Raw genomic sequence first — 25,466 nt, 5'->3', positions numbered from 1 at the left:
TGTAAAATATTCTTTCACCATATTTAGTCAATATCAAATAACAATATTTCTCGAAGGTAGGTATAAGGTCTCTTGTATACACACGGTTTTTCGCCGTAAAAATCTACGGTTAATTTGCCGTGCAGCGGCACGGTCGCTAGTGTTGTATGGATCACTATGGAAGCGTGTAAACGTGCACGGCGGTACGGCTAACACACCGTACGGTTGAAAAACCGTGACGTGGACAAGAGGCCTAACAGTGCGCGTTTTACAAGAAATTGAATTTCACGGACTCACGGTTAACGGACACGGTTTTGCATTCAAAGGTCCGTGCTTGCCTTAATGCAGTAAGCATTTACTATATAAAAAAAAAAAAATCTTTTAAGGGAGCTACTGAATTCTGTGTGTAAGTTTTACTCACCATAAGATACATCTGATCCGCTCCATTCCTTATGTACCCAATCTTGAAGTTAGGTGAATGAAGAACAGCCGCGATGGTGTCCACACTGGCCACTCTTACAGACAGCACGGAGGTTATAAACGCCGCATACGCATTGTATGTCACCACAGCAAAGAACAGGCATACGATCAGCAACACACTGCCAGATGGATTCGAAGGCGTCCAGGTACCACCTTGAAGAAATATGTACCTTAAAGATATTTTATCAAGGTATATTTTGGGTCAGCACGCGTGGGACGGGACACCGGGTGATTTTTAATCAATAAGAGTCTGGTCTGACAGTCCCCTTCAAATTTGGGACGATTGAAGATATGTTCAAATGCTACTTTTAAAAAGTTCCAAGATAATGAATAAGCAGTAGAACTACTTAACTTTATTAAAAAAAAGGATTTGACAAGTAGGTAATGTTCTTAGGTTAGGTACATTCGTATCGCCCTCTTATAAGAAAAGGGTTATAAATCCAAGAAGGTTTTATTTAGTTATTATTATTTCTGAGAAATTCACTGAATCATAGATCGAGCAAAGCGAAATATTAGACGACTCAGCAAAGTAAAATGTATTTAATACAAATGACTGAATGCTTTGAGCTATGAGTGAAACGCGCAATCAATGAGCAAATAAGACTTAAACCTTTTATAGTAAATCTTAGGGACTAAAATTCAGTGATGTGTAGAGTCAGTTAATAACAGCAAATTTTATTAAAGAGTTTTTAAGTTAACGATCTTGGATTTTCATATTATGTTATCATTACTTCATAGTATTTGATTAAAGACTGATTTTACAAATGTTTTCAGTAATATATGGAATGTTACGTACTTCAACCGAACCATTGCTATTTTACAGCGTTTGCCCAAAATGCAATTTCCTTAAAGTGCAACACACCTGAATTGAAACATCCTTTGTATAGTAACGTGGACAAGCTACACCGTCATTCATGTGGTTGTGTTCAAACGACATTCTAGGCATTTCATCATACCGGCCGCCTAGAGTGCTCCAACTACTTTGGTTACGACAAAGCAGATGATCTATCTATAATTAAGTACACCTACACTACGGTATGTGCTAACGTAGGTAGTTAAGTTTCATAACATTAAAATTAGTTTTGAATTGGATAATGTTACAGAGATATGTTTTAATCAGAAGTAGTAGGTATATCAAACATCTAAATATGCACTTTTCATATTATAGGTGTGATGACTATTTACATAACGGAAACCTTTGTTTTCAAGGTTTTTTTATTGAATAGGGGGCAAACGAGCAGACGTGTCACCTGATGGTAAGCGATCAGCGCCGCCCATGGGCACTAGAGATGTCACAGGTGCGTTGCCGGCTCTTTAAAAAGGAATATACGCTCTTTTCTTGAATGTTTGAATATATTATGTACGAGTATATGTGACTGACAAGCAAATTGAATGAGTTATTTATATCTTATGTTCTTTCTTATAAAACGGATAACATAAAAATGTCGTACATAATTATTGTATTTTACTTTTAGAAAAGGGCAAGCAATCAAAAATCATAAGTGGTCGTTTGGTTTTAGGAAAAACGGATTATTTTTTATACATTTTGTAAAAAGTGTGGGCAGATATTCTTTTTTATTCATGTTTTAAAGGTCGTGTGTCAATTTGTCTCCATACGTCACAGTCTACTATTGGACTATGAACCTCGTGTACAACACAAGGTTTGTCTTTATCTTTACGCTTTTTTTTTGAGGGGGAAATTCATCTAATGACTACTCCTACCTTGGGCGGAGCGAGAGGGAGTGTCAGACTCTTACTAACTGACTAAAAACCACCCCGTGCCTATTCCTGTTTTTCGAGCCGGAGCTTCGGTTACCCGCTAGGCAGTTCGCAGCTCCAGGTCGGGTAATTTTTACACTAGGTAGGCGCATTGCTGTTGGAGGCGCATTTCTTTTTTTCATATGAGTTAGATATGCAAATGGGTAGGTTAGGTATATGAGTATGACCGATTGTCGAATGGCCGATATTTTGCGCAGTTATCGCTTACCCAGCCACTAGATACAATCGTAACATTTATACTGCCGTTCTCGGAGTAATTTAATAACTTAACTTAGTCCAGTCCTTAGCAATTGATTTCCGAACAAAATCTAAGGAATAGTTTAAGTTAATATTAAATGACTTTGTAGTATGTTGTCTCTGATAGCATGTTAATCTTTGAACATATAATGGCACGTAATTTGTTTACGGAAGTATATCATAAATGTTAGATAATGATACATAAAACACTATCTGATAGTAAGAAGATAAAAGCTTTCATTGTATTGGTTTTCTCTATTATATAAGCCTTTCGATCTAAGTTATTTGAGCTAATACTTAATTTAAAGAAGGTGTGTGTGTGTATAGGGTAAGTAGTTTCCTAATTTTTTATTTAACTGGTACGTCTGGCAGACTGATTTAATTAGGCATTAGACATGTATTTTTTGTTTTATAACAGAATTAAATACTATCGACGATATATCGATTTGAAAACATTGTGATCAAACAGACTCAATAATTGAACTGCTAGCAACAATATTTTGTCCGTTCATTTGTTCTATTATATTTTATTTTGGAACAATGCAACAATACGTATCCCACGAATAAACTTTCATCACGATACTATGCGAAATTCGGAAACTACTCGTGTCCGAATAGTTGCAATTTAGTTGCACTTCGTCAAAAGCGTCCGTTTTTTCCATTCGTTGGTCTGTAAATACAGACCTATCGCCTGAAGTTTTAATAAAGCTGAACAAAAATCAAACGAAGAGAAAATACGGCTTTAGTTCTAAAAGTTATTTGTCCAGTACCGAATTGTGACTTGACTTCTAGAACGCATTTTGAAATCTACATCTCAGCGTATATTTTTTATTGTTCTAAACTGATTCTTATGAATTTAAAATATTTCAGATTCCGAAACTCCTTTTCTACGTTCTAACTTGTTGTCATCTTTTTCAACTACCGATTAATGCAAACGAAATACTATTTTAATAAAAAGGGGGTGGAAACTACTCATACCCATAATAACCTGTGCCAAGTAGGTATGCATAGGGTGCTTTAAGTTAGAGGTGGTTTTACCTTAAATATTTTTATGCGGCGGCTATAGAGAAAAAAGTTGCTAACATGTACCTACATTACAAAATCTCTGAACTTGTCAAAAGTGTTAAATAATATTAAACCTTGCTGACAAAGGATCCCAGTAGACCAGATCAAGGCTTCCGTGTACCCCATGCGGCGGTTGTTCACGCAGATGGTTGAGGTGACGTGGCTGATCAGCACGATAGCAATAGCAGCGATCAGTACCACCGCAACCACACAGGCAACCAGTCGAATGCTGAATGGAGCCAGGAATATGTCCCTGACTGTTGAAGTCTCTTGCTGGCGGATGTAGATGTTACACCTATGCAATCAGAAGTAAAAATATGTATAAATAATAAGTGTGGGAGAGTCATGCTTCGGCACGAATGGGCCGGGTCGACTGGAGTGATACCACGGCCTCACAGAAAACCGACGTGAAACAACGCTTGCGTTGTGTTTCGTTGTGTGAGTGAGTTGCTTCCGCAGGCCCAATTACACCCTTCCCAATTTTCCCCATCCCTGTTTCCCCAACAACCCTTAAATTCCTAAACCCTAAAAGGCCGGCAACGCACTTGTAATGCCTGTAGTGTTTCAAGTGCCCATAGGCGGCGGCGATTGCTTACCATCAGGTGATCAGGTTTCCATAAAAATATTCAAGAACATCAATAAAAGCATTTCGAAATTCAAGAACACACTACTGCTCAAACAGTTTCCTAATTATTTTCAGATTTGTGGAAAAATGCGCTTTGGCTCAAATCCAACAAAATTGAACCATATAAAGCGACCATATAATGGTTCTTGAATTCCAGTTGCCTGATTTATGGCAGCAATGCTAGCAAGGTTCGTCTGCACCCACTTGTTAAAAACTGCAGCTGTTTGATGTTAGGTACTTTGTAACTTACTTAAGACCCGCTTCAAGCGTAAGTACTCATGCTTGTAGTTCAGTTTGTTTACTTTTACTGAAGTCAAGCAGATTTCCAGTATTGCATTTAGGTATATTCTGCTTGGAATTCACATAACAATGATATTATAAATGCGAAACTGTGTCTTTTCTATGTCAATTTTTAAACGCGAAAACGGAGCGACGAATTAACCAAATTTTTAAGTGAAAATAGACAACTATTTTGTTAATTCGTCGCTTGTAGGTGACATAGGCTAATTTCGTCTCTTTCAAACTCCTTACTTCTCTAAAATGGGGAGGGGGGTAAATTTGTATAGATCATTTAGCAATGTTCAAGGTAGAAGGATAAAAATTGGCGTGCGGATTATGTGACTGACATAAAATGAAGTTTTTTTTTGGAAATCCGCCGCCACTTAAAACATCGCTTCCGGAGTCGAAGGTGGAAAGCTAGTACTTACCTACATAATCATATATTCAATCTTATAAAATTTACGACTCGCGTTTCTTCCTTGAAAATTTATTCACGAGAGCTTTGACCCTGTCTCATCTTCCGGAGGATGCATAATATAATTATATTCCACAAAAGCAAAGCCAATAAAATGTTTTAACAAAAGTATAAAGGTTACTACGTGATATGTGCAGAACCATCGTGCATAACTACTTACATAAATTATAAGATGGAGAAAACAAAATTTAATGGCTACCCTAAGTATACAAACAATTAAAACGGAAGGCGAAAGGGAGGAGAGTGATCAATTTTTTCAATATGGTGTACTAAGAGAGAGAGAAAGAGAGAGAGAGAGAGAGAGAGAGAGAGAGAGAGAGAGAGAGAGAGAGAGAGAGAGAGAGAGAGAGAGAGAGAGAGAGAGAGAGAGAGAGAGAGAGAGAGAGAGAGGTAAGTCATCTGATTAATGATGATGAACTATGCTTACATGGTCTCAGCAATAGGAAAGATGAAGTCCATATCTTGTCGTCGAGATGCATGGACGGTGACTGGTTCCAAAGCCACGTCTACTGTATGGTCCATCAGAGCTCCAAGTAGACCAGTCCAAGTACCTTCATAAGTTCGGAACCCTAGTTTACTGTAGTATCGAATTGAAGACCTAGAAACAAGAAAAATAACTGTAATTAAGTAGCTGGCTGAAGTAATGAGGAAAAAAGGAAGAGAGATTTGTTTAACCTGATATTTTTGAGAGATTATTTCGTTAATTGATTAGTTACCAACGGGATTTTGAGCACGAAGCCTTGAGTTCAGTGTCTTTGACTTATGAAAACATGTTGATAGGGTTCTCGATTGTATCAAATTCCCAAGAACTCAATTCAAAATGCAGACTTGTCGTTGGTTTTTAGAATTAGCTTGACTTTCAATAAATTTAATTATCACATCTTATATTTTATGTATGAATAAGATTTATTAATGAATAATGAAATCTATTTTATTTACTTTATTTTTTAGTCTCACTAAAACTCGGGATTTTGGTCTTGAATTATTTGTGTAAGTCCAGGGAAGGTTTAAAAGGTGAGAAAAAAATGTTTAAGACGATACGAAGTTTGCCGGGCCAGCTAGTTAATGAATAAAGTTGCAAGTGTTTACTTTTTTAGTTGTGACCATGAAGCAAGTACAAAGAGGAGATGCCATAATGTGATTGTGCACTGTGACACAAAAAGCGGCCCTGCCCAATGATATTACGAGTATAATTAAACAGGCACAGATAAGTTATAAGCGCTCAAAAAGTGACACATTAAAATGCGGACAGTTGACAACGTTTTTGTAGTAGGTATCTACATATCTCACTAGATGGAAAATAGAGAGGGGACTGGTTTGTAATATCCCACATTTCCTGTGAAGTGTCACGCATTATGTTAAAGGGAAATCCAGTTATGGCATCTCCTCTTTGTATTTGCTTCTTGGTTCTGACTAAAGATGTTTTTATACATATAAATCATGACTTGTTTGTTAACATTGGGTAGCTACCCAAAGTAATCGTTATCTTTATGAACCTTATACTACGTTCATTCTGTATAATAGCCATAAAACAGAAATCTATCATAATAAAAATATATTAAAGAGTTTATAGAACACACACTTTATATTACACTGTCTAAGTAATAAAAAGTGATTTATACTTCTCATATATTCGTTTAAAACATAACAAGACATTTTTAATATAAGGATAAGATTAAGTTGTCTGTATCTAAGAAATTGGTAAATCATAACAAAATATTTTATTTATCCTCAGGCCGGGGGCAGAGATATACCCATAGTAAATTACGATTGTTAAGTCATAATTAAAAATAACTTTGTTCCACACTAGGATCTTCTCCTGTGTCGTGGGTGACAAACCAATTTCACATGCACATTAGACCCAGACCCGATAAAACAATTTGTGGATCACACTAAGAAATGCTTCGTGCGGGAATCGAACCTACTACACGATGCGCAATTGCATGGTTGTCCAGCCACCAACCGTGCAGACATTTTGTTCAAATCATTTGTTCAAAACGATGCCACTTTTTAATACTAAAAACTTAGTGGGGTTTATTTATAACTTAAACTTTAGAAAAAACGGCTTTTATATTAAATTAAACGTAACCGACGTAAACTTACGTAGTGTTTAATCGTACTGTCAGAAAGTGCAGGATGTCATCTAACATCTCTTCAGCAGAAGGGCCGTCGTCTTCCAATGATGGGTTTCCATCACCAGTGGAGTTGCACCTTCCTACTACCAGCTCCTCACCCAAGAAATTCCGAGCTTCAACCGGGTATGGAACTTCCACTCCTGACACTGACCTAACACGATCCCAATTACCTGGACAATTTAAATGCGTTATTGTAGTTCTTATTTTAATTAGGATATGATTTAAATTATTAGAATTCTACAACTATACAGTATGGAGATCATTGACTGAAACTACAAGTAGTTCTCAGAAGCATAAACAACAAATATGTGGTTTAAATTAAGTCATAAGAGGTTTCCCCATACGGTATATTAAATCTATCTCTTAATTTTTTTTCAAAAGATATGAAAAGTGTTCTATGAACAAACAAGCCTTACCTAAAAAACAAACATAGAGCGTAGAATTGCTGCGTACTTTAAAATACTGTACAACACTGATGACTCTCTCAGTTGGTTCCAGCCTGTGAACGAGGCCCCACTTCCGAGATTGTTCGATCAAAGAGAATCTACTTATATTTGACATGGTAAATGTTCTCGAGTAATTGTAGTTGGTGACTCCAGACTGAAACAGAGGTAAAATATTCCCATTCTTTTTATACGTATTATTCCTTGTCAGGTTAATAAATCTTTCTGAGGTACGGTAATAGTTCCTTTCGTATTCAGTTTTGATACTCTGCTTTCTGTAATTATTCCGGTATTCATTGCGATGGTACTCTCGATGTATTCGACGTTGAGAATTACTTCTCGCTTTGTAAATGAAATTTCCATCGCACAGACCCAAGCTGTTTGACTTCGAAGTGTATTTAGTTTGCGTGAAAGAGACGACAATATTTTGATCAAAGCGAAGCGCTGTTGCATTTAATATTTCGTTTATGAAAATGAAGTCTCGATTTGAGCGCGCTGCTATAAGCCAGTCGTAAGATGATGTATCCATTTGTAGCTCATGTAACTGAAATAATATAACAATTTTGATTTAGTAACATGTATTTTTAGTTTATTTTCATTGTAGAAAGTTAATTTTATAGTACCTTATTAACAAGTTTCGTTAAGTTCGCAGTGGCATTTCGTTTAAGACGTGGAGATAAGATGATGATGCCGATATTAGCTCGCATATGGAAACTTTTAAACAGCTGAGATGTTGATGCCACTCCATTTATACTTAAACACTTCATCAGTCGCACTATAGCCCATTGACAACCTGCAGAGAAAGCATTAACTCTTTAATACAATATGATGCATCATCATAACTATCTTCAATGGGAAGATAGCTATAGATAGATAAAAGCCAAGTAAAAAGGCCAACTAGTCCCTAATCTGTCTATAATGAAAAGTTACTTAGCGTGACGCAGCTACTAAACTAACCCCTTTTCATACTGTTTTTTTTTTCTTGAGAGAGGCAAGAACGAGTGTTCGACTCTTACAGAATAAAAACCACCCCGTTCCTAATTCTGCTTTTCGATCCGCAGTCATTATATTATAGGCTGGTGAAAACCAAAATTACGTTAAATGTTACCTATTCTAAATTAAAGTTTTTTTTTTAATTTAATGGAAGTTGGTGAAAAGAGGCATAAAAGATCTCAGTAGACATACATGCATATACGAAAGTTGGAATTTGGCATGTAGGCTTCTGAAAAATTTAAGTAAAAGCGCTCGAATAATTCCTAAGCGTTTTTTACAAATACAGTAAGAGATATTTTTATAAACGAAACAGTAACAAACTTTACTCAGTTCCCTTAGTTCAAAGCTATTTTTGTTCGTCGAACAAGATTTTTTTTGTAAGTGACCAAAAGTCGCTTGTTCACTGTGCGTGAAGGAAAAGTGTTTTCGGATTTCATATAAAAGGATCGAGTGGTTTGCTTTTTAAGGGAAAATGCGACGAGTCTTTGTAAATATGGTGTCGTTTAATAAAAAGCCATGTATCATGACTCCTACTTTTTATTGAAAGGGTGGTCGGAAATAAAATCCTTTTTGTGGGATATGCATTGAATTCGGAAGTTATATTAAAAACGTTATGTTTTTACATTAGTGGCACGTGACACAATGGAATGAAAGAATTGCTCGAACAGAGAATCGAATATAAAACAATATTCTAAAAAGGCATGCAAAATAGGTTTGTAGATACATACCTAAACATAAAAAAATACATAATTTATTAAAATTACTAAGAAATAAACACGTGCTAATTAGCGTTATAAAAATACTATTTATTGTATGTATTAAGCCTCGAATAGAACTGCAAATGGAAGTGAAACAGTGGCTAAATTTAGATTTTTAACTTACCTATAGTAAATCTATATGGTAAACTTAACAAAATTTATCTTTAGTCTTTGAAAAATTTAATCTTTACTCTTACGTTTTACTTGAATATTTAATGTACATTTTTGAACTTTTTCCGTTTATTTTAGACGGGCAAGTTACTTCCAACGGTTATTGGAATTCCTGATTCCATGAAGGTTTTAATATTATTCTCAAATTTGCTTTTTATTAGGTTAAATTTAGCAGTTATTTTTGAACCCATTTGTAACTTGCAATGACATCAGAGATTTTATTATTTTCATTTTCATCGTCAGCGATAATTAATACTTTTTTTAAGGTATTAACCGAGCCTAGCCTTTGCAGAATTAATAATTTAATTTAGTAAGTATAATTCATAACAGCGATGTTGCTATTTAAGTGATGTAAATGATGTACTTGTATAGCAAAATCATTGTCCTTAGTAAAAGTACGTGACAAGGGTCATGCGAAGTATATTTTGTACAGACACGTAGAGTACACAAACGTGAGGCGCGCGCGCAGTGCCGCGCGGACGAATCTTGCGCATTGCACAGATGACACTTACAGTCGTGTGCGTCAGTACGTGAACATTTGTGCTTACAGGATTTTTATAATTCATGTCGTGAGTTCCAGTGTCAATTTTTATATCGGAATTTTTTGTTTGTGTGAGTATTTTATTTTTATATATTTTTGTTTTTTTTTATTATTATTTTTAATAGCACTTTTATAAACATAATTCGTTAATTAGGTAAAATATTTAATTAAGTCTTTGACTGCCAATAGAAAACTATTGAAGGTAAATCCTCCGCTAACGTCGGTCACCGGTGACCACCACGGCGTTCAATGTGTTAAATTGTAAAATCTAAAAATAAGATTTTTACATCTGTTTAAAACTGCCTAACTGTGGTTTCAAAAATGAATTACGTATGCGATTTTTCGAAATTAATTAATTTTAACCCTTAACTCAAGTTTTATGTCTTATTTACGTTGCATTTTATCACGGTATAATATTATTCGCAAAAAATATAATAATACTAAATTTAATTGCATGCAATTTTTTACATTACCGTACCTAATTAATAGCTACAGTAGGTACCTAGTTTGATATTTCCTTAAAATGAAAACAAACTTCGCAAAATTTGTTTATCTGATATTACAACACAGAAGTAATCATTTCTGAGAAAATCTTAATCACGTTTTACAGAAATTTGTTATTTATTTATATAGAGTTACCAACATTTGATTACTCAATAAACAAAACATAAAATATACATTTGAAAAAGAAGGGCCAAGCGCAACAAACAATTACAGGTAACTACAAAATTCACTGATAAAAATTTTATGTATATGAAATGTAACAACATATAATATTCAAATTCCACCTCTGCTTCTTACATTATAAACAAGCAACATAAAAAATCTAAGGATAATTATTACAAATAATTTTTATAAGTTCCACCTATATTATAATAGTGCGAGTACTTCAAAATATTAAAACTAACATAGCTTTGGTTAGTCTTATCAAGCCTCGTAAAAATATCCGTCAACTATCAAATCGCAACCTTATTGCGTAAATTTTAAGTGTGAATCTGTCTCGGTTAAAAATGTAAACATTAAAAAAAAACCGCTACTTGTGAATTCTGTTGAGTAATCCATTTATTTGTACTAGGCATTGTTTTATATATCAAATGTGATAATTGAAATTAAAGGTTGTTTGGTTTTAAGTGCAAATTGATGAGGACAAATTTGTCAATGTGGAAATTAATAAGTTTTTCAATGATTGTACAACATGTATTGCGAAATTGGCATACAAATTAGATACCATTAATTTTATTCTTTGGATCATTATAGGCGTGATGAAATTTTAAAATATTGCACAAGAATGTATTGTACAGGAAAAAATAACTTTTTAAAATAGACTTTTTATTATCGTACTCTGAAATTGATGTGGTGGAGTTTTGATCCCTTATTAGGCAAATTGGTATTAATTATATCCGTTCAAAAATATCACGTTCTCTTACGTAATACATACTAGGTTCTGCCAGCACCTTTGTTCGCTTTCTCGTGGTATAAAAAGTATCTTATCATCCGCTCGCCAGCTCATACCCTGTCTGTATACCAAATTTCATTAAAATCCGTTTAGTAGTTTCAGCGTGATTGACACAAAAATATTCAAACAAGCAAACTTTCATATTTATTATATTAGTGTTATTATGTACACAGGCCCCAATAAGGAAAACAACTTAATGGGAAATTATGGGAAGTTGTCATAGGCTTATCTATAACATCATAAAAGTATGACAATGATTAATGCAATTTATCAGTATGTACAACTAATGTATCAGCTTCGGTGCGTTCGTGCCGTATCTTCACCACGTAACGAAAACAACATTCCTTCATTATACGTAACTTAGATCTTAATGATTATATTTTGCTATAAGTCATTTTATTTCCTTTGATGACTTTGGCTCTCAACCCTCAAAGGGGGGACTTACCGACGCTATAACAGCGAACCCATGTTTGGAGGCCCTTGTGATGACGTTAATTTTCCTAAAATTGCTGCCAACTTTTGAACGCATGCTTTTCGCGGAAAAAAGGGAATTGATTATTTGAACTTTTATAATTTCCGAAATGAAATAAAAAATTAGGGAGTTTTGGCACGTTGAGGGCCCCGGTAGCTCGGGGGCCCCTTAAAATTGATAGGGCAGATACGGTGCTAAGTACACGCCTAGCTTGTAACTGTCCTTTTTACAAAAAGCCTCTTTTCGCACGGAAAAGAGAAGAGTATTGATTTATCGCTTCGTACTGTATCAAACCTAGACCAATCTAGGTAGAATGGCGATTTCAAACTTATACCTAATGGAAACTATGAGCGCAGGATTCCCCATTATGATTTACTTTAAAGGCAAGTGTGAAATATAAATTTGCACCTTAAACTAATAACGAAGTATAAATATTCAGGTGTAAACGTTAAGTTGCGGTGAGACGTCGCACACTGTAAATCACTAACTTAATAAAGGTGTTAGTATTTTATATTCGATTAAATAATTATTTTGAATTAAAGGTTTAACCCTTGGTATGCCAGGTGCGCAGATCTACGCGAGACAGAATGAGTTTTGTATTGTGTCTCATATACAACAATCATCTCTCAGTCTCATATACAAGAGGTTAAGTAAAAACGTTTTAGCATACGGTTAGAAAAATCAAATATTAAATGACTTATTTATACAAATGTGTAACCGTATTCAAGGTGCCACTAGAGTCTTAGCGTTTTAGGTGGTAGACCATAAACACTTGGGCTCGCTGTCATCGCAGCGGTAAGTCCCCTCTTTGAGGAGTGGCTAGAGAGGCGCCACGGCGTCCTCACCTACCGCCTGACGCAGGTGCTTACCGGACATGGGAGTTTCGGTAGGTTCCTGTTCCTAATTGGGCGGGAGGAAACGCCCGGGTGTCATCACTGTGAGGACCGCCCAGAGGACACGGTAGAACATACGGTGGCGGTGTGCCCTGCGTGGGCTGAGCACCGCCAAGTCCTCAGGGATGTGGTCGGCGACGGCAACCTCTCGCGCCCGGCACTGGTTCAGGCCATGGTGCGGAGCGAGAGGGACTGGGATGCCGTCTCCTCCTTCTGCGAAGCAGTCATGCTAGCTAAGGAGGAGGCGGGGCGCGTGAGAGGACAAACCTCCTCACGCCCCAGCCGTCGCGAGAGACACTCCGGGCGTCGGGGATCGCGAGACGATCTCCGGCCACCGTAAGTGCGGGCCTGCGGGCGGCGAGCAAGGGTAGCTCACCGCCCGAACAGAACCAGACCCGTGCGTACGGCGCGTAGCGTTCCGCGCGCGCCTCAAAGAGCCATCAGACCACCACAGATGGGGCCCAGCAGGGCTGATGCCTGATCCGGAGCTGCGGACTACCTAGCGGGTTTACCGGGGCTCCGGCTCGAAAAGCAGGAGAAGGAACGGGGTGGTTTTTAGTCAGTAAGAGTCTGACACTCCCTCTCGCCTCGCCCAAGGCGGGAAAAGTCATTGGATGATTTTCCCCCTCAAAAAAAAAAAAAGACCAGAAACACTAACCTTATGGTCAATGACCTATATGGTTCATATTTTTAGTTATATAAGAGGTCACAAATAAGCTATTAGTTTTTGCCAAAACCATAGCCGAACGAGTCAGCAGTCTGCAAAATATCGTGAATAATTATCATTATTTTTCGTTTCTATGTTTGTTCCATAGAAAGTGGTGGGGAATTCAGTAGGGCTACTCCGGTTCTCGAATGCGAAGTTTCGTTTAATTTTCGGCCGTAGGTTTTATTGATTTACTAATAAAATAACTTGAAATAACGTTTTAATTTTATTTTTTAAATCAAAAACTATTTATTTATCTTCATTTCATTCGTTAATTTTTGTTCACGAAAGTAAAGCAATAAATGGAATTGTAGTACGAAATTTGCTTAGTTTCGGACGGAACTTCGTTTTTCGTTGAATTAGAGTAGGCCTCCTGGTTAGGAATGGCATTTACGAGAATTACAACCAAACCCTCCAAAACTTATAAGATTTTCCAAGAATATCATATCACTATGTGATTTTGTTCAAAATTAATTTCCAGTATAAACTGACTATTAAATCTGACGAAAGATCATACAAAGCGAGACTATGATAAACTGGTAATAGTTCGTTATTAATTGGTGATAGTTTAATGGAAATCAATTATTGAATTTAATATACTAGGTATACTCCACATTGCCATATAAATTATTTTAATAAATTCTGAGATTTTGCTCCATACATTTTTGAGCATTGTTATTTGTTTTTGTTGTCTGTATACACATTATATCATAAACACATTAGGCAATTAAATATGCGTATTAAATGCATGCATGTAGGTAGGTAATTGACAAACTTAACTAAATAAATAAAAAATATATATTGGTATTTAACCAAAGTAGTAAACTAGAGTGTTACGTATAGTTAACTTCACATTATTATCGGGAAATGGGTGTAAAGTGATGAATTATTTGTTATTTAGTAGCTAACACGGCAACCTTAATACTGCCTCAAACATTTTTTTCTCATGATAATCAAAATATTAGATTTTTCGTGTCATACTATCATAATGCTCATTATTATAATAATATAGGTTTATCCTGCCAACGGTTTCGCTCGGGTTCCTGTGATTGGTTTGTTTCAGATTATAATCTACCCCTGTTCCAAATCTCATTTCAATCCCTTCAGCCGTTTTGACAGCAAACAAACATACAAATTATCGCATTTATAAAATTAGTAGGATGTACATAAATACGCAGAATATTATAAATTAATTAATTGCGTATATCATTATTGATATTCAAATTAATAATTAAATAGACTAGACTGAAAATAGAGATTACAATGTTGTGATATTTCGCGCAGTGCAACCGAATCGACTAGTTATTGTGTTTGACAAGTATGTGTTAAAATAAACAGGACGTAATCTGTGTACAAAATTTTTAAAAAGTATTTACCTAGCTCATAATATTTAAGATAGAATTAGTGTCTAATGTAGGTATCAAAGATCATAATAACAAAGTCGCGACTGACAAACTAAGAGAGTTAGGTATGTTTATAATTTACACTTTAGCTTAACTTATTTATATAGGTATTTAGTTTATACAGTGTAGTCCCTTTAGTACGACTTCGCATATAGCGACCAACCGTTTTTAGCGACGAAAGTTTAGGCATTTGTTTGGTTTTAGTATAAACTTGCATTAATAGACATTCGTTTATTACGACTCCGCTTACAACGACCAACCGCTTTTAACGACCGAATTTCACACATAATTGTCCGGTTACAACGACAAAACGACGAGCGTTGCCGTGTTTACAAATAACTCATAGAAAATAATGAAATAAATGATTAGCTATCTCAACTATCGCCCCGCGCGACGCCTCTGATTGGAAATTGACTGTTTATTTTATGGCAGTACGTATTTGTAGGTAAATCCAAGTGACGCGATAAAACGCGAATAAAACCAGAAATAAACAAAAATTACAGACCATTTGCATTAAATGTAAAGTTGTTAGAATAGATTTACACTTCCATATAAGAAAGCGGTACATTATGTACAGTAGAATCCGGTTATAACGACTACCAAGGGACCGGTGACATTACGTCGTACTAACCGGAAGTCGTATTAAACGAACAGAAAAAAGTTTTTTTTTATATAACAGATATTACAGTTAAATGCCCGTTTAGGTGATGAGCAGATAAAAAAAACTCATTTTAATCAAAATAGTTATTTATTAATTATTCAAATTATGTAAGGATGTGTAATGTACGTACATAATGTACCGCTTTCTTATATGGAAGTGTAAATCTATTCTAACAACTTTACATTTAATGCAAATGGTCTGTAATTTTTGTTTATTTCTGGTTTTATTCGCGTTTTATCGCGTCACTTGGATTTACCTACAAATACGTACTGCCATAAAATAAACAGTCAATTTCCAATCAGAGGCGTCGCGCGTGGCGATAGTTGAGATAGCTAATCATTTATTTCATTATTTTCTATGAGTTATTTGTAAACACGGCAACGCTCGTCGTTTTGTCGTTGTAACCGGACAATTATGTGTGAAATTCGGTCGTTAAAAGCGGTTGGTCGTTGTAAGCGGAGTCGTAATAAACGAATGTCTATTAATGCAAGTTTATACTAAAACCAAACAAATGCCTAAACTTTCGTCGCTAAAAACGGTTGGTCGCTATATGCGAAGTCGTACTAAAGGGACTACACTGTACGTACATTACACATCCTTACATAATTTGAATAATTAATAAATAACTATTTTGATTAAAATGAGTTTTTTTTTTATCTGCTCATCACCTAAACGGGCATTTAACTGTAATATCTGTTATATAAAAAAACTTTTTTCTGTTCGTTTAATACGACTTCCGGTTAGTACGACGTAATGTCACCGGTCCCTTGGTAGTCGTTATAACCGGATTCTACTGTATATTATACTAGCAAACGCGGCAAACCTCGTTTTGCCACCAATGATTTTCCCTGTTTTCCTGCTAATCTCTTGAATTTTCTTTGCTATTAACCTCATGGAGCCCGAGAGCTTTTCAACCAATGCAAAGCCGTGGAAATCGGTTCGTTATAGATTATATCTTAGCTTCTGCCAGCGACTTCGCCCGTGTTCCCGTGGCATAAAAGTATCCTACCACTTATCCTATCCTGTAAAGTACCTAGTCAGTTTATACCCTGTCTGTATAACAAATTCCATCAAAATCCGTTTAGAAGTTTTAACGTGATTAACCGACAAACAAGCAAACTTTCACGTTTATAAAGTTAAGAGTGATATCATTATCTTACTAATAATATGTAAAATGTTTGTGGGTTTGTGTGTATGTTTGTTACTCGAACAAGGGTATATTTTGGTCTAGAATAACACATAAGATACTTTTTATCCCACGGGCGTGGTTGAAGCCATTGGCAGAAGCTACTTGCACATATTTTTGTGAATTCTTACAAAGAGAGAAAAAGCAGGCATATTAAGTCTTTCTACTCTGTATGTAACTAATCCTTCTCGGGTATACATATAAGGATAATGTAAATGCTTTCTTTTTTACACGTAAAATCAATTTACGTAATACACATTCATGATATTCAAAGAGTGATTCTGAATTAATAATTTTGTGTTTCTGTGATTAAATAATGTAGACATTACTGAGGTACATGTTAGAATATTGAAGTCTTCTTTCAGACAGAATTAATTTGTATACATCTTTGGAGGTATTTTTGATATTTGGTAATATAATATAATATTACAACCTTTCAAAGATAAGTGATATCGGTTTTATGTAACTATGTACCTATTTTTTGATGATGGGGGAAATCTTCTAAAGGCTAGCATTGGTACACGCGTACACACAACACAAACTAATAATAAAAAATATATTATTATAATTTTATGACATTTTATGGTGCTAATAGTAGTTACATAACTATTGAATATTACGTTATCTTAACACTAGCTACTACCGCGTGTTCTCGCCCGCTCTACTCGGCCCCTGTTGGTCGTAGCGTCATGTTCTTCGATAAATGGACTATCCAACGCAAAAAGAACTTTTAAAATAGAACCAGTAGTTCCAGAGATTAGCGCGTTCAAACAAACAAATTCTTCAGCTTTATATAATAAAGTATAAAATATGCGTATGCATAAGAATATAAGAAAGTATTTAACATAAGTGACAGATACCTTAAATCATCTCATTTAACCAATTAAACAAACCAGTTTAACAAAAGTTAAGATAAAATTGAACTTGAAATTCTAGGTCTCTTAAATTACTTTGCACTTTCTGTGACCTTAACTTTAAGAAATAAACTTATTATTTAATAATTGTGAGGCAAATACCGGTTATTTATAAAGAAAAGTTATTATTGGGCGTCATGATGATTCACTTAGTGACCCAAATTAGCATTTTTCTTGTAACTGCATTTCGCAAGAATCATCATTATATTTAATGTGAAGTTAATGCTTTTGTGTGTATTGTCATGTTAATGTTAAATGCGAAGATGTAGAGTTGAAAATCTATTAAAGAATACAGATTGGGCTAAGCATTAGTATAGGATATCTATAGCAGTTACTATTAAGTTTGAGGTTATACTGCTAGCTATGCGTAAAAACACAGATGGAGCCCAGTAAGGTTGATGCCGACCCGGAGCTGTGGACGTCCTAGGGAGTTACCGGGGCTCCGGCTTGAAAAACAGGAGTAGGAACGGGGTTGTCTTTAGTCAGAAAGAGTCGGATACTCCCTCTTACTTTGCCCAAGGCGGCAGAAGTCATTGGATGATTTTCCCCCTTCAAAAAAGACTAGGATATTGTGACTTATTATGTTGTTTGGCTTACTCGCTTAACTATTTTTTTGCCTGTGACTTGGTCGCGTAGAATAATAATTTCTGGCAGAATTTGTGTTTTTTCCAAACATTTCCTGTTCCTGTGGGGCTTTCGCGGTAAAAACTAGTTTATAAGATTTTTGTGTTTTAAATCTTATCTATATGGAATTTCATTTAAATCGGTTTAGGGGTTTTCTAAAAAGAGAGAACACTATGTCAGTCAGTCAATCACCTTTGAGTTATGATGTAAACAAGTTTTACAAAATTAAATGACTTTAGACATTCTTAACTTTCTTTCTAAAGACAAGATAATGTTTTACAGAAGATTTTGTGCAGATATTTCTGTATATCTCTATTTAGATAATGATTTTTATTATGTTATTCTATTCATCTTCAGACTTTGATCATTTTGAATAATGTTGTAAGTTATTGACCTCTAAAAATATATGAACTTAATATTATAGAGACAGACAATAGAAAAGTGTTTTATAAACAACTTGTAATTATAAATTTTATGCATGGTGCACATAAATTAGTATTTGTAAACGCACCCACGACACAGGAGAAAATCCTAGTGTGGGGCAATTTAAAAAAAAAAAAAAAAAAAAAAAAAAAAAAAAAAAAAAAAAAAATTTGAAAATAATTTGACTTTCATAAACACAATTTTACAATAAATATTTGCATACATAAATGTATATTAGTTTCATGTATGATAATACATAACATAATTTAATTACATTAATTATTTGATTTTATGAAGTTGAAATTATATTTTTTCTTTATTATTTATGATCAGCCATTTGATTGATCAATCACGATAATCTGCATTTAATAAAGCGCGTCTCCTACTCGCCTGATAAGCGTAGAGGTTATAGCAAAAACCTTTTTTGTAGAAGAGGTTTATACTCCAGGAAAGCCAGAACGGGATGCCAGTGATTGATGTAATTAAATAATTTCTGCTGATGGGACATTTTGGCGAACGCACCAATTAAATTTTAAATATTTCCGATATTTGTTTAAAAATCCTCTTTTAAAAATCCTCTTTTTTAAATACGACGATTTGGTATATATGGCGTCATTGTTTAGCATCGTGTGGCTTGCTTATCTATCTATATTATTATCATTAATTTGAAATTATTTTCATTTACCTTAATTCGTGAGACAAAAATATTTCTTGTATTTTTTTTAAATTACTTAGAGTCATTTTTATTTAGAAATTACTGATATTACCTGGTTCGAGATCTGGGGTATAAATCACGGCTTGATGCCATCCACGCCACACTGCGTACTCCAGCACAAAGGGCAGTGACGCTACCGTCGATTCAGGGCAGTAAGCGTCTAATGGTAATGCATGCGCAAGCAATATCGTATAGATCACGTAATATTGGTTCATTTTAGTGACTTCAATGTATTTAACACTGAAAAATGAAACACTTGGATTCTTTTACTAAATCACTCCGAACACATTGGTTTTGATTTTAATAAACGTATCACATTAAGTAGATTAACATCTTAATGTTTCATAGCTTTTAATTTAATCTTTATTTATTATATGTTCGTCTATTCTAGATCAGTTTACGCACTAAAATAACGAATAGAAGTAAGACGAAGACTGCAAAGAAACAAATGATCCTCAATCAGTTTTGAACCATACAACTGACTTACGTTCCGTTAAAATCAATGAATTAAAGACAGAGCAGTTTGATTAATGCATTGAAATTTCTATGGACGTGTCTTACAGTTTATTCGAAAGTACTCAAAGATTATTAATGAACCAATAACAATTAACAAAATCGATCAATAATATAATTCAGTCACGTCAGTTTATGATTGATGTAAGCCTCTATTTTGATTAAATCATTTACAAGCTATTCTGAATACAAACCCCATTCAACAGTTATAATATAGCAATGAGTTTGTTGTTATGTATGCCCGTCATAGAATTTCCTGTAAAAAAACCATTCTGCCAGCGGCTTCGCCCGCGGTCCCGTGGGATAGAAAGTATCCTATTTGTTATTCTAGACAAATAATCTACCCTTGTTCCAAATTTCATACCGATCCCTACAGCCATTTTAACGTGTTTGAGTAACAAACATACACACAAACTCACAAACATTCGCATTTAATTATAATAATTAGTAAGATTCGACGTACATATATACAAAAGAACTTTTTACCCTGAGATTTACTTATTACATTTATTTATTTATTTATTTTTTACGTTTTAAGATAAACGGAAAAGGAGAGGGAGTTTTCGAACTAACTATAAATTGAGGAATTAGAATAAATAAATAGATTAAAATATTTAATGTATTTTTTCCTATATTATTTCCTTTTGTTCCTATACAAAAATTAGATTGAAACCTTGAAGGCAAGAAAAACGTTTTAATTATTTTCTCTTTCTTTTCAGTGAACAAAGATGGCTCCAATAACATTTACGGAGACTGAGGTGATAGAACAGCCTATTCACGAGACTGATTACATACAATACAAGTTGTATCAGCCAACGAAGGACTCCAGAGACACCAATGGGAAGAGCAACGGCGAATCATGCGAACTCAGCCCCTATGACCAAATGCTAAGCCCCAATGACCCCAAGTTCCTAGCCCCCATACGAAAACTGGAGAAAAGCCTAGGATTTGTGACCCCGATTAGATGGTTCAACACTATTTCTATAAGCTTGTTCCATATCGGGGCGGTTTTATGGATGATCCGCTATATATTCCTGAACAAAATGCCGATAAAATGGCAAACTACTGCATTTGGTAAGTCAATACTATTACGTACATATTGCTGAATGTGATTTTTATTTAGTCATGAGTTTTCTGTATCTTGTTTTTTTGTTTACGTAAATCATTATTTATTTATTTTATTTATTTATTTTACACTTTATGTACATTATACAAAGGTGGACTTAATGCCAATTTGGCATTCTCTACCAGTCAACCTTGGGGTGATGCAGAGAGACAACAGTAGGTGTAACAACACTAAAATATTAAAAGTGAATTTTAAAATATTGAAATATTAAAAGATAAATAAATTATAATTACATTGATAATTATCAAGTTATTATACAATGTGATAGGCGTGGGACTTCTAACCCGTTAAGGCTGAGTACTACATCTAATTTTATCGACAAAAAAAATAAAATGGGGGTTGAACCCCTAATTAAAAATATAGGAAAATAGTGATTTTTTCGGTAAGAATAATTCACAAATTATTTTTTTTCTCACCAAAACATTATCAAACATATGAAAAAAGTAATAAATTAGTTAGCCAAGGTTATTAGCTACCGTTTGTCGTCTTTTTTTTGTTTCTACGACGCATACAACCTTTGATATCAAAAAAAGTATAAAAAATATTAAAATGGCCATAATTTTTAGGGGAGGGGATTCGACCCCTTCGACCCAGGACTTTTGTGGTTAAAATTAGATGTAGTATTCAGCCTTAACGGGTTAGAAGTCTCGCCCCTATCACATTGTATATACAATAAATATTACAATATATACTTACATATATATACATCATACATACATACTTACATACATACATACATACATGAACTATGTGTGTGTTGAGTCTGTCAGCCTCTTCCATATATGCTCACGAACCTTAAATTTGAAGGACAGTCGACTGGTCGCCGTCCTGACATCCGTAGGCAGCGCATTCCACAGCAAAATTGACTGTACGAAGAAAGAGGAGTGAAGGAAATCAGTTCGATGAGTTGGACATTGTAGAAGAAGATTATTAGAGGAGCGGAGATACTTGCTGTGGTTTGCGCTTATATACTGGAAATAAGAGGATAGATATGTAGGAGAATTGGGGGAGTTTAGAAGGGAGAACATTATTACTATGCCCCAAGTGTTGCAAGCGTTCATAGGCCACGCTAACCACTTACCATTAGGTGGGCCGAATCTTACAAATAGATACTGTTTTTTTATTCTAATTTCCAATTAGTACATGTGATGAATGTAAGATTTACAACACGGACAAATTTTGCCGATATCGTTTATTGAATGTAAAATAAAATTTATTTACACATAAAATTATGAAGAACATTATTATATAGTCGTATTAGTGCTTGTTAACACGAATTTGCGAATCTATGTCCTGGGGCAAAGAGTACGTTTACATTTTCTGAGCTGATATTTTTTTTAGAATTCTTAGAAGTTAGTATTTTAATATAAAAATGTTAGGTACTTATAACTTTAACTTTCGTGAGACATGCTAAATTAATTATTATGCTATCGGCTTACTCACGTAACTGTTTGACGAGAAACTCGACTAGTTTCAAGCCTTGCTAGAGGCTCATATTTATGAGCAGTATAACATTATAATTTATGATAATTATTGTTTGTTTACTAATTGGGTATAACTAATTCGTTTTACAGGGTATTTATTGGGCCAGGTGGCTGGGTTCGGAGTGACAGCAGGAGCACATCGATACTGGTGCCATCGCTCATACAAAGCAACAAAACCTCTGCAATGGATTCTTGTCTTGTGCTATTCAGTGGCTGGTCAGGTAACGAACATATTTTACCTTATATTCATATAGGTACTTATGTTATTTTTAGTTATTAATTTTAATTTATTTTCTATAATTTAAATTTTAGTTATTAATTTATTTTACTGAATTTTGAAAATACGGTTGCATTTGGCTCACTGGTTGAAAGTATAGGAGACGTTAATTTTCATTTCATCAATATTAATATCACACTTCTTATAATTCTTAAAAGAGTTAAAAAAATAATTAAAACTATAATTTAGATTTTTTTTTGGTACAAGTTCTTTTTCTTACATTTCTTCACTAAGGCTGATGGGTTTTTTAGGGCTTCGGCTCGAAAAACAGGAGTAGGAACGGGATAGTTTTTAATCAGTAAGAGTCTGACACTCCCTCTCGCCTCGCTCAAGGCGGGAGAAATCATTAGATGATTTTCCCTCCTTATGAAAGACAAGAATTTAGCCACTTCTCATTGAATTGATTAACACATAATTTGTCTACTTGAGTGTCATAAATATAATTTAATCAACAGAATACAATCTACGAATGGGTTCGGGATCATCGAGTTCATCATAAATTCTCCGAAACGTCAGCAGACCCTCACGATGCCAACCGAGGTTTCTTTTTCTCACACGTCGGCTGGCTGATGATGAAGAAGCACCCTGATGTGTTGAAGCAAGGCGTGAAGATTGACATGAGTGATATCGTCAATGATCCGCTTGTTCAGTTTCATACCAGGTCTGTAAATACAAGTTTTTAAACTGACATGGTCTCTAACACTATCTTATGTTCTAATGATAGGTCAGTAATTGTTTAATATATATTAGAGTAAGAAATTGAGGTAAAAATACCGACTTAATCACTCGAAACTTTTACCTAGTCTATCTGTCCCTTCATATCTTTTTTTATGAGATGTTTTATCTAACAGAAGTTACTGTCTACAGCATTACTTCGTAAACAATAGTTCACAGTCAACGTAATATAATATACTAATAGTTAACATTATTACAAAAGTTATGATTAAATAGGTAACTTATGAAATACCTAGTAATCTTACTAATATTATAAATGGGAAAGTTTGTGAGTTTATGTGTATGTTTCTTACTCAAGAAATATACACATAAAAGATATAGGGTTGAAATTTGCAACAGGGGTAGCTTCTGGAATAATATATAGGACACTTTTTATCCCTCGTAACCGCGAGCGAAGCCGCTGGCAGAAGCTGCTACTAAAATAAAAGCAATATGTATTTGACGAAGGTTGTTAGGTCAGCTACTTAATTTCGTTGGTTTCTCGAAATAGGTCCCAAATTGTTTTCTGGTAATTTCTCTGAATTAACCCATGTACACAAAATACAAATATTTCCTTCCAGTCAATCAGTAATTAAATTGCGTAGTCGCTCCATAAATTCTTATCATTACCTAAACCATTTTTTTGAAAATACTTCTAAAGCTGGACCTCCAAATTAAATACATCCTTGTTATTTTACAGGCACTTCTGGCTATTCAAGATAATGTGCTGCTGGGTCCTACCGTCGTTGGTACCTGCCTTGTGCTGGAACGACACCTGGGAAGCGTCCATAATGTCACAGGTTGTAATCCGGTACTTGTTGAGCCTCAACTTCACCTGGTCTGTCAACAGCTTCGCACATCTATGGGGCAACAAACCTTATGACAAGTATGACTTATTTTTGACCGCTTTTACTAGAACTAAGATAGTTTTTAAAAGGCTAGTACACAGAAACAAATTCAATGATACAGGGAATTTCGAAATCCCAAAACCAATTTATTCTGTCTAAAATCAACCAAACGTTTCATTTTCCCTATTATTTCCTGAGAAAACATATAAAGTTAAATTATATGTACTTACGGTGTATAAAATTCATGTATATGGGTAATTAATTCCTGATTTATGGTTTCAGAAACATAATGCCTGTTGAAAATTGGGGAGTTTCTGTGGTGGCAATGGGTGAAGGTTGGCACAACTACCATCACACCTTCCCATGGGACTACAAGGCAGCTGAACTAGGAATTCCTATGAATTTAACTACCACATTATTAAATTACTTCGCAAGTATCGGTTGGGCTTACGATTTGAAAGAAGCATCTCCAGGCCTTGTCAGAGCAGTTGCCAAGGCCCGAGGAGAGCCAGCAGAAGACTAAATCTGCCGACAGCGACATCTATGGAAGAAATTATTTACGTCATCGCGTCATTTTAGGTTGAAGGGACCGATATATTATCGAAAACAAATATGTTTTAAATGTGGTAGAATATGCATTTTAGTTGTAAGGGCAAAAGTGATCTTAGGTTTTATGTATTATTAAATAAATTATTTACTTGGTATTCTTTGGTAAAGTAAGTGTAAGTTTTAAGCTAAGTTTTTGTGATTGCCTAGAGGGCGCTAGGGACTTTAAGGATAATAATAATTGAATTTCGAAAGTTAAATGTTGTTATTCTTATCCTAAACTAAACTTTACGATTTAAGAACGACTTATGTATGGATTACCTTAAAAAATATTTATTTCATTTTCTAATGTAAATCTTATACTACTTGGATATAGCCAAGACACTCACAATAAAAATTTTGCTGTGAACAAACTATTAAATTATTCCATTATAAATTTGTATTAACTTTGTAGGAGTACAATAACGATATTATTGAGTTAAACAAATTGTGCATACTATCTATTTGAGAATGAATAAATATTTTTATAAAGGTGTTTTTGTGAA

At 34.6% G+C, this 25,466-nt stretch overlaps 2 protein-coding genes across 3 annotated transcripts in view; one reads left to right on the top strand and one right to left on the bottom strand.

Annotated features, from left to right (window-relative positions):
- LOC118265111 (uncharacterized) overlaps positions 1-19,628 on the bottom strand; it is a 25,322-nt gene extending 5,694 nt beyond the window's left edge. The window contains exons 1-7 of the mRNA XM_035577825.2: positions 19,466-19,628; positions 8,121-8,290; positions 7,471-8,041; positions 7,023-7,224; positions 5,347-5,517; positions 3,615-3,835; positions 401-612 (exon numbers count right to left, since the gene is read on the bottom strand). Of these exons, the coding sequence (XP_035433718.2) occupies positions 401-612; positions 3,615-3,835; positions 5,347-5,517; positions 7,023-7,224; positions 7,471-8,041; positions 8,121-8,290; positions 19,466-19,628 (1,710 nt within the window). The remainder of the gene's footprint in view (positions 1-400; positions 613-3,614; positions 3,836-5,346; positions 5,518-7,022; positions 7,225-7,470; positions 8,042-8,120; positions 8,291-19,465) is intronic.
- Positions 7,540-25,466, top strand: LOC118264927 (acyl-CoA Delta-9 desaturase). 2 transcript variants are annotated; one of them, XM_035577596.2, is made up of 6 exons: positions 7,540-7,665; positions 20,646-21,000; positions 22,627-22,757; positions 23,269-23,474; positions 24,228-24,413; positions 24,658-25,466. In XM_035577596.2, the coding sequence occupies exons 2-6, from the start codon at positions 20,655-20,657 to the stop codon at positions 24,896-24,898; spliced, it is 1,110 nt and encodes a 369-aa protein (XP_035433489.2). In that variant the 5' UTR covers positions 7,540-7,665; positions 20,646-20,654; the 3' UTR covers positions 24,899-25,466. The 2 variants fall into 2 exon arrangements, with proteins under 2 accessions (XP_035433489.2, XP_035433488.2); XM_035577595.2 differs by lacking the exon at positions 7,540-7,665 and adding an exon at positions 9,850-10,031.

This window comes from Spodoptera frugiperda, chromosome 28 (assembly GCF_023101765.2).
Source record: "Spodoptera frugiperda isolate SF20-4 chromosome 28, AGI-APGP_CSIRO_Sfru_2.0, whole genome shotgun sequence".
NCBI lineage: Eukaryota > Metazoa > Arthropoda > Insecta > Lepidoptera > Noctuidae > Spodoptera > Spodoptera frugiperda.
Note: the sequence above shows the minus strand (reverse complement) of the source record. Positions and strands in the feature narration are given on the sequence as shown.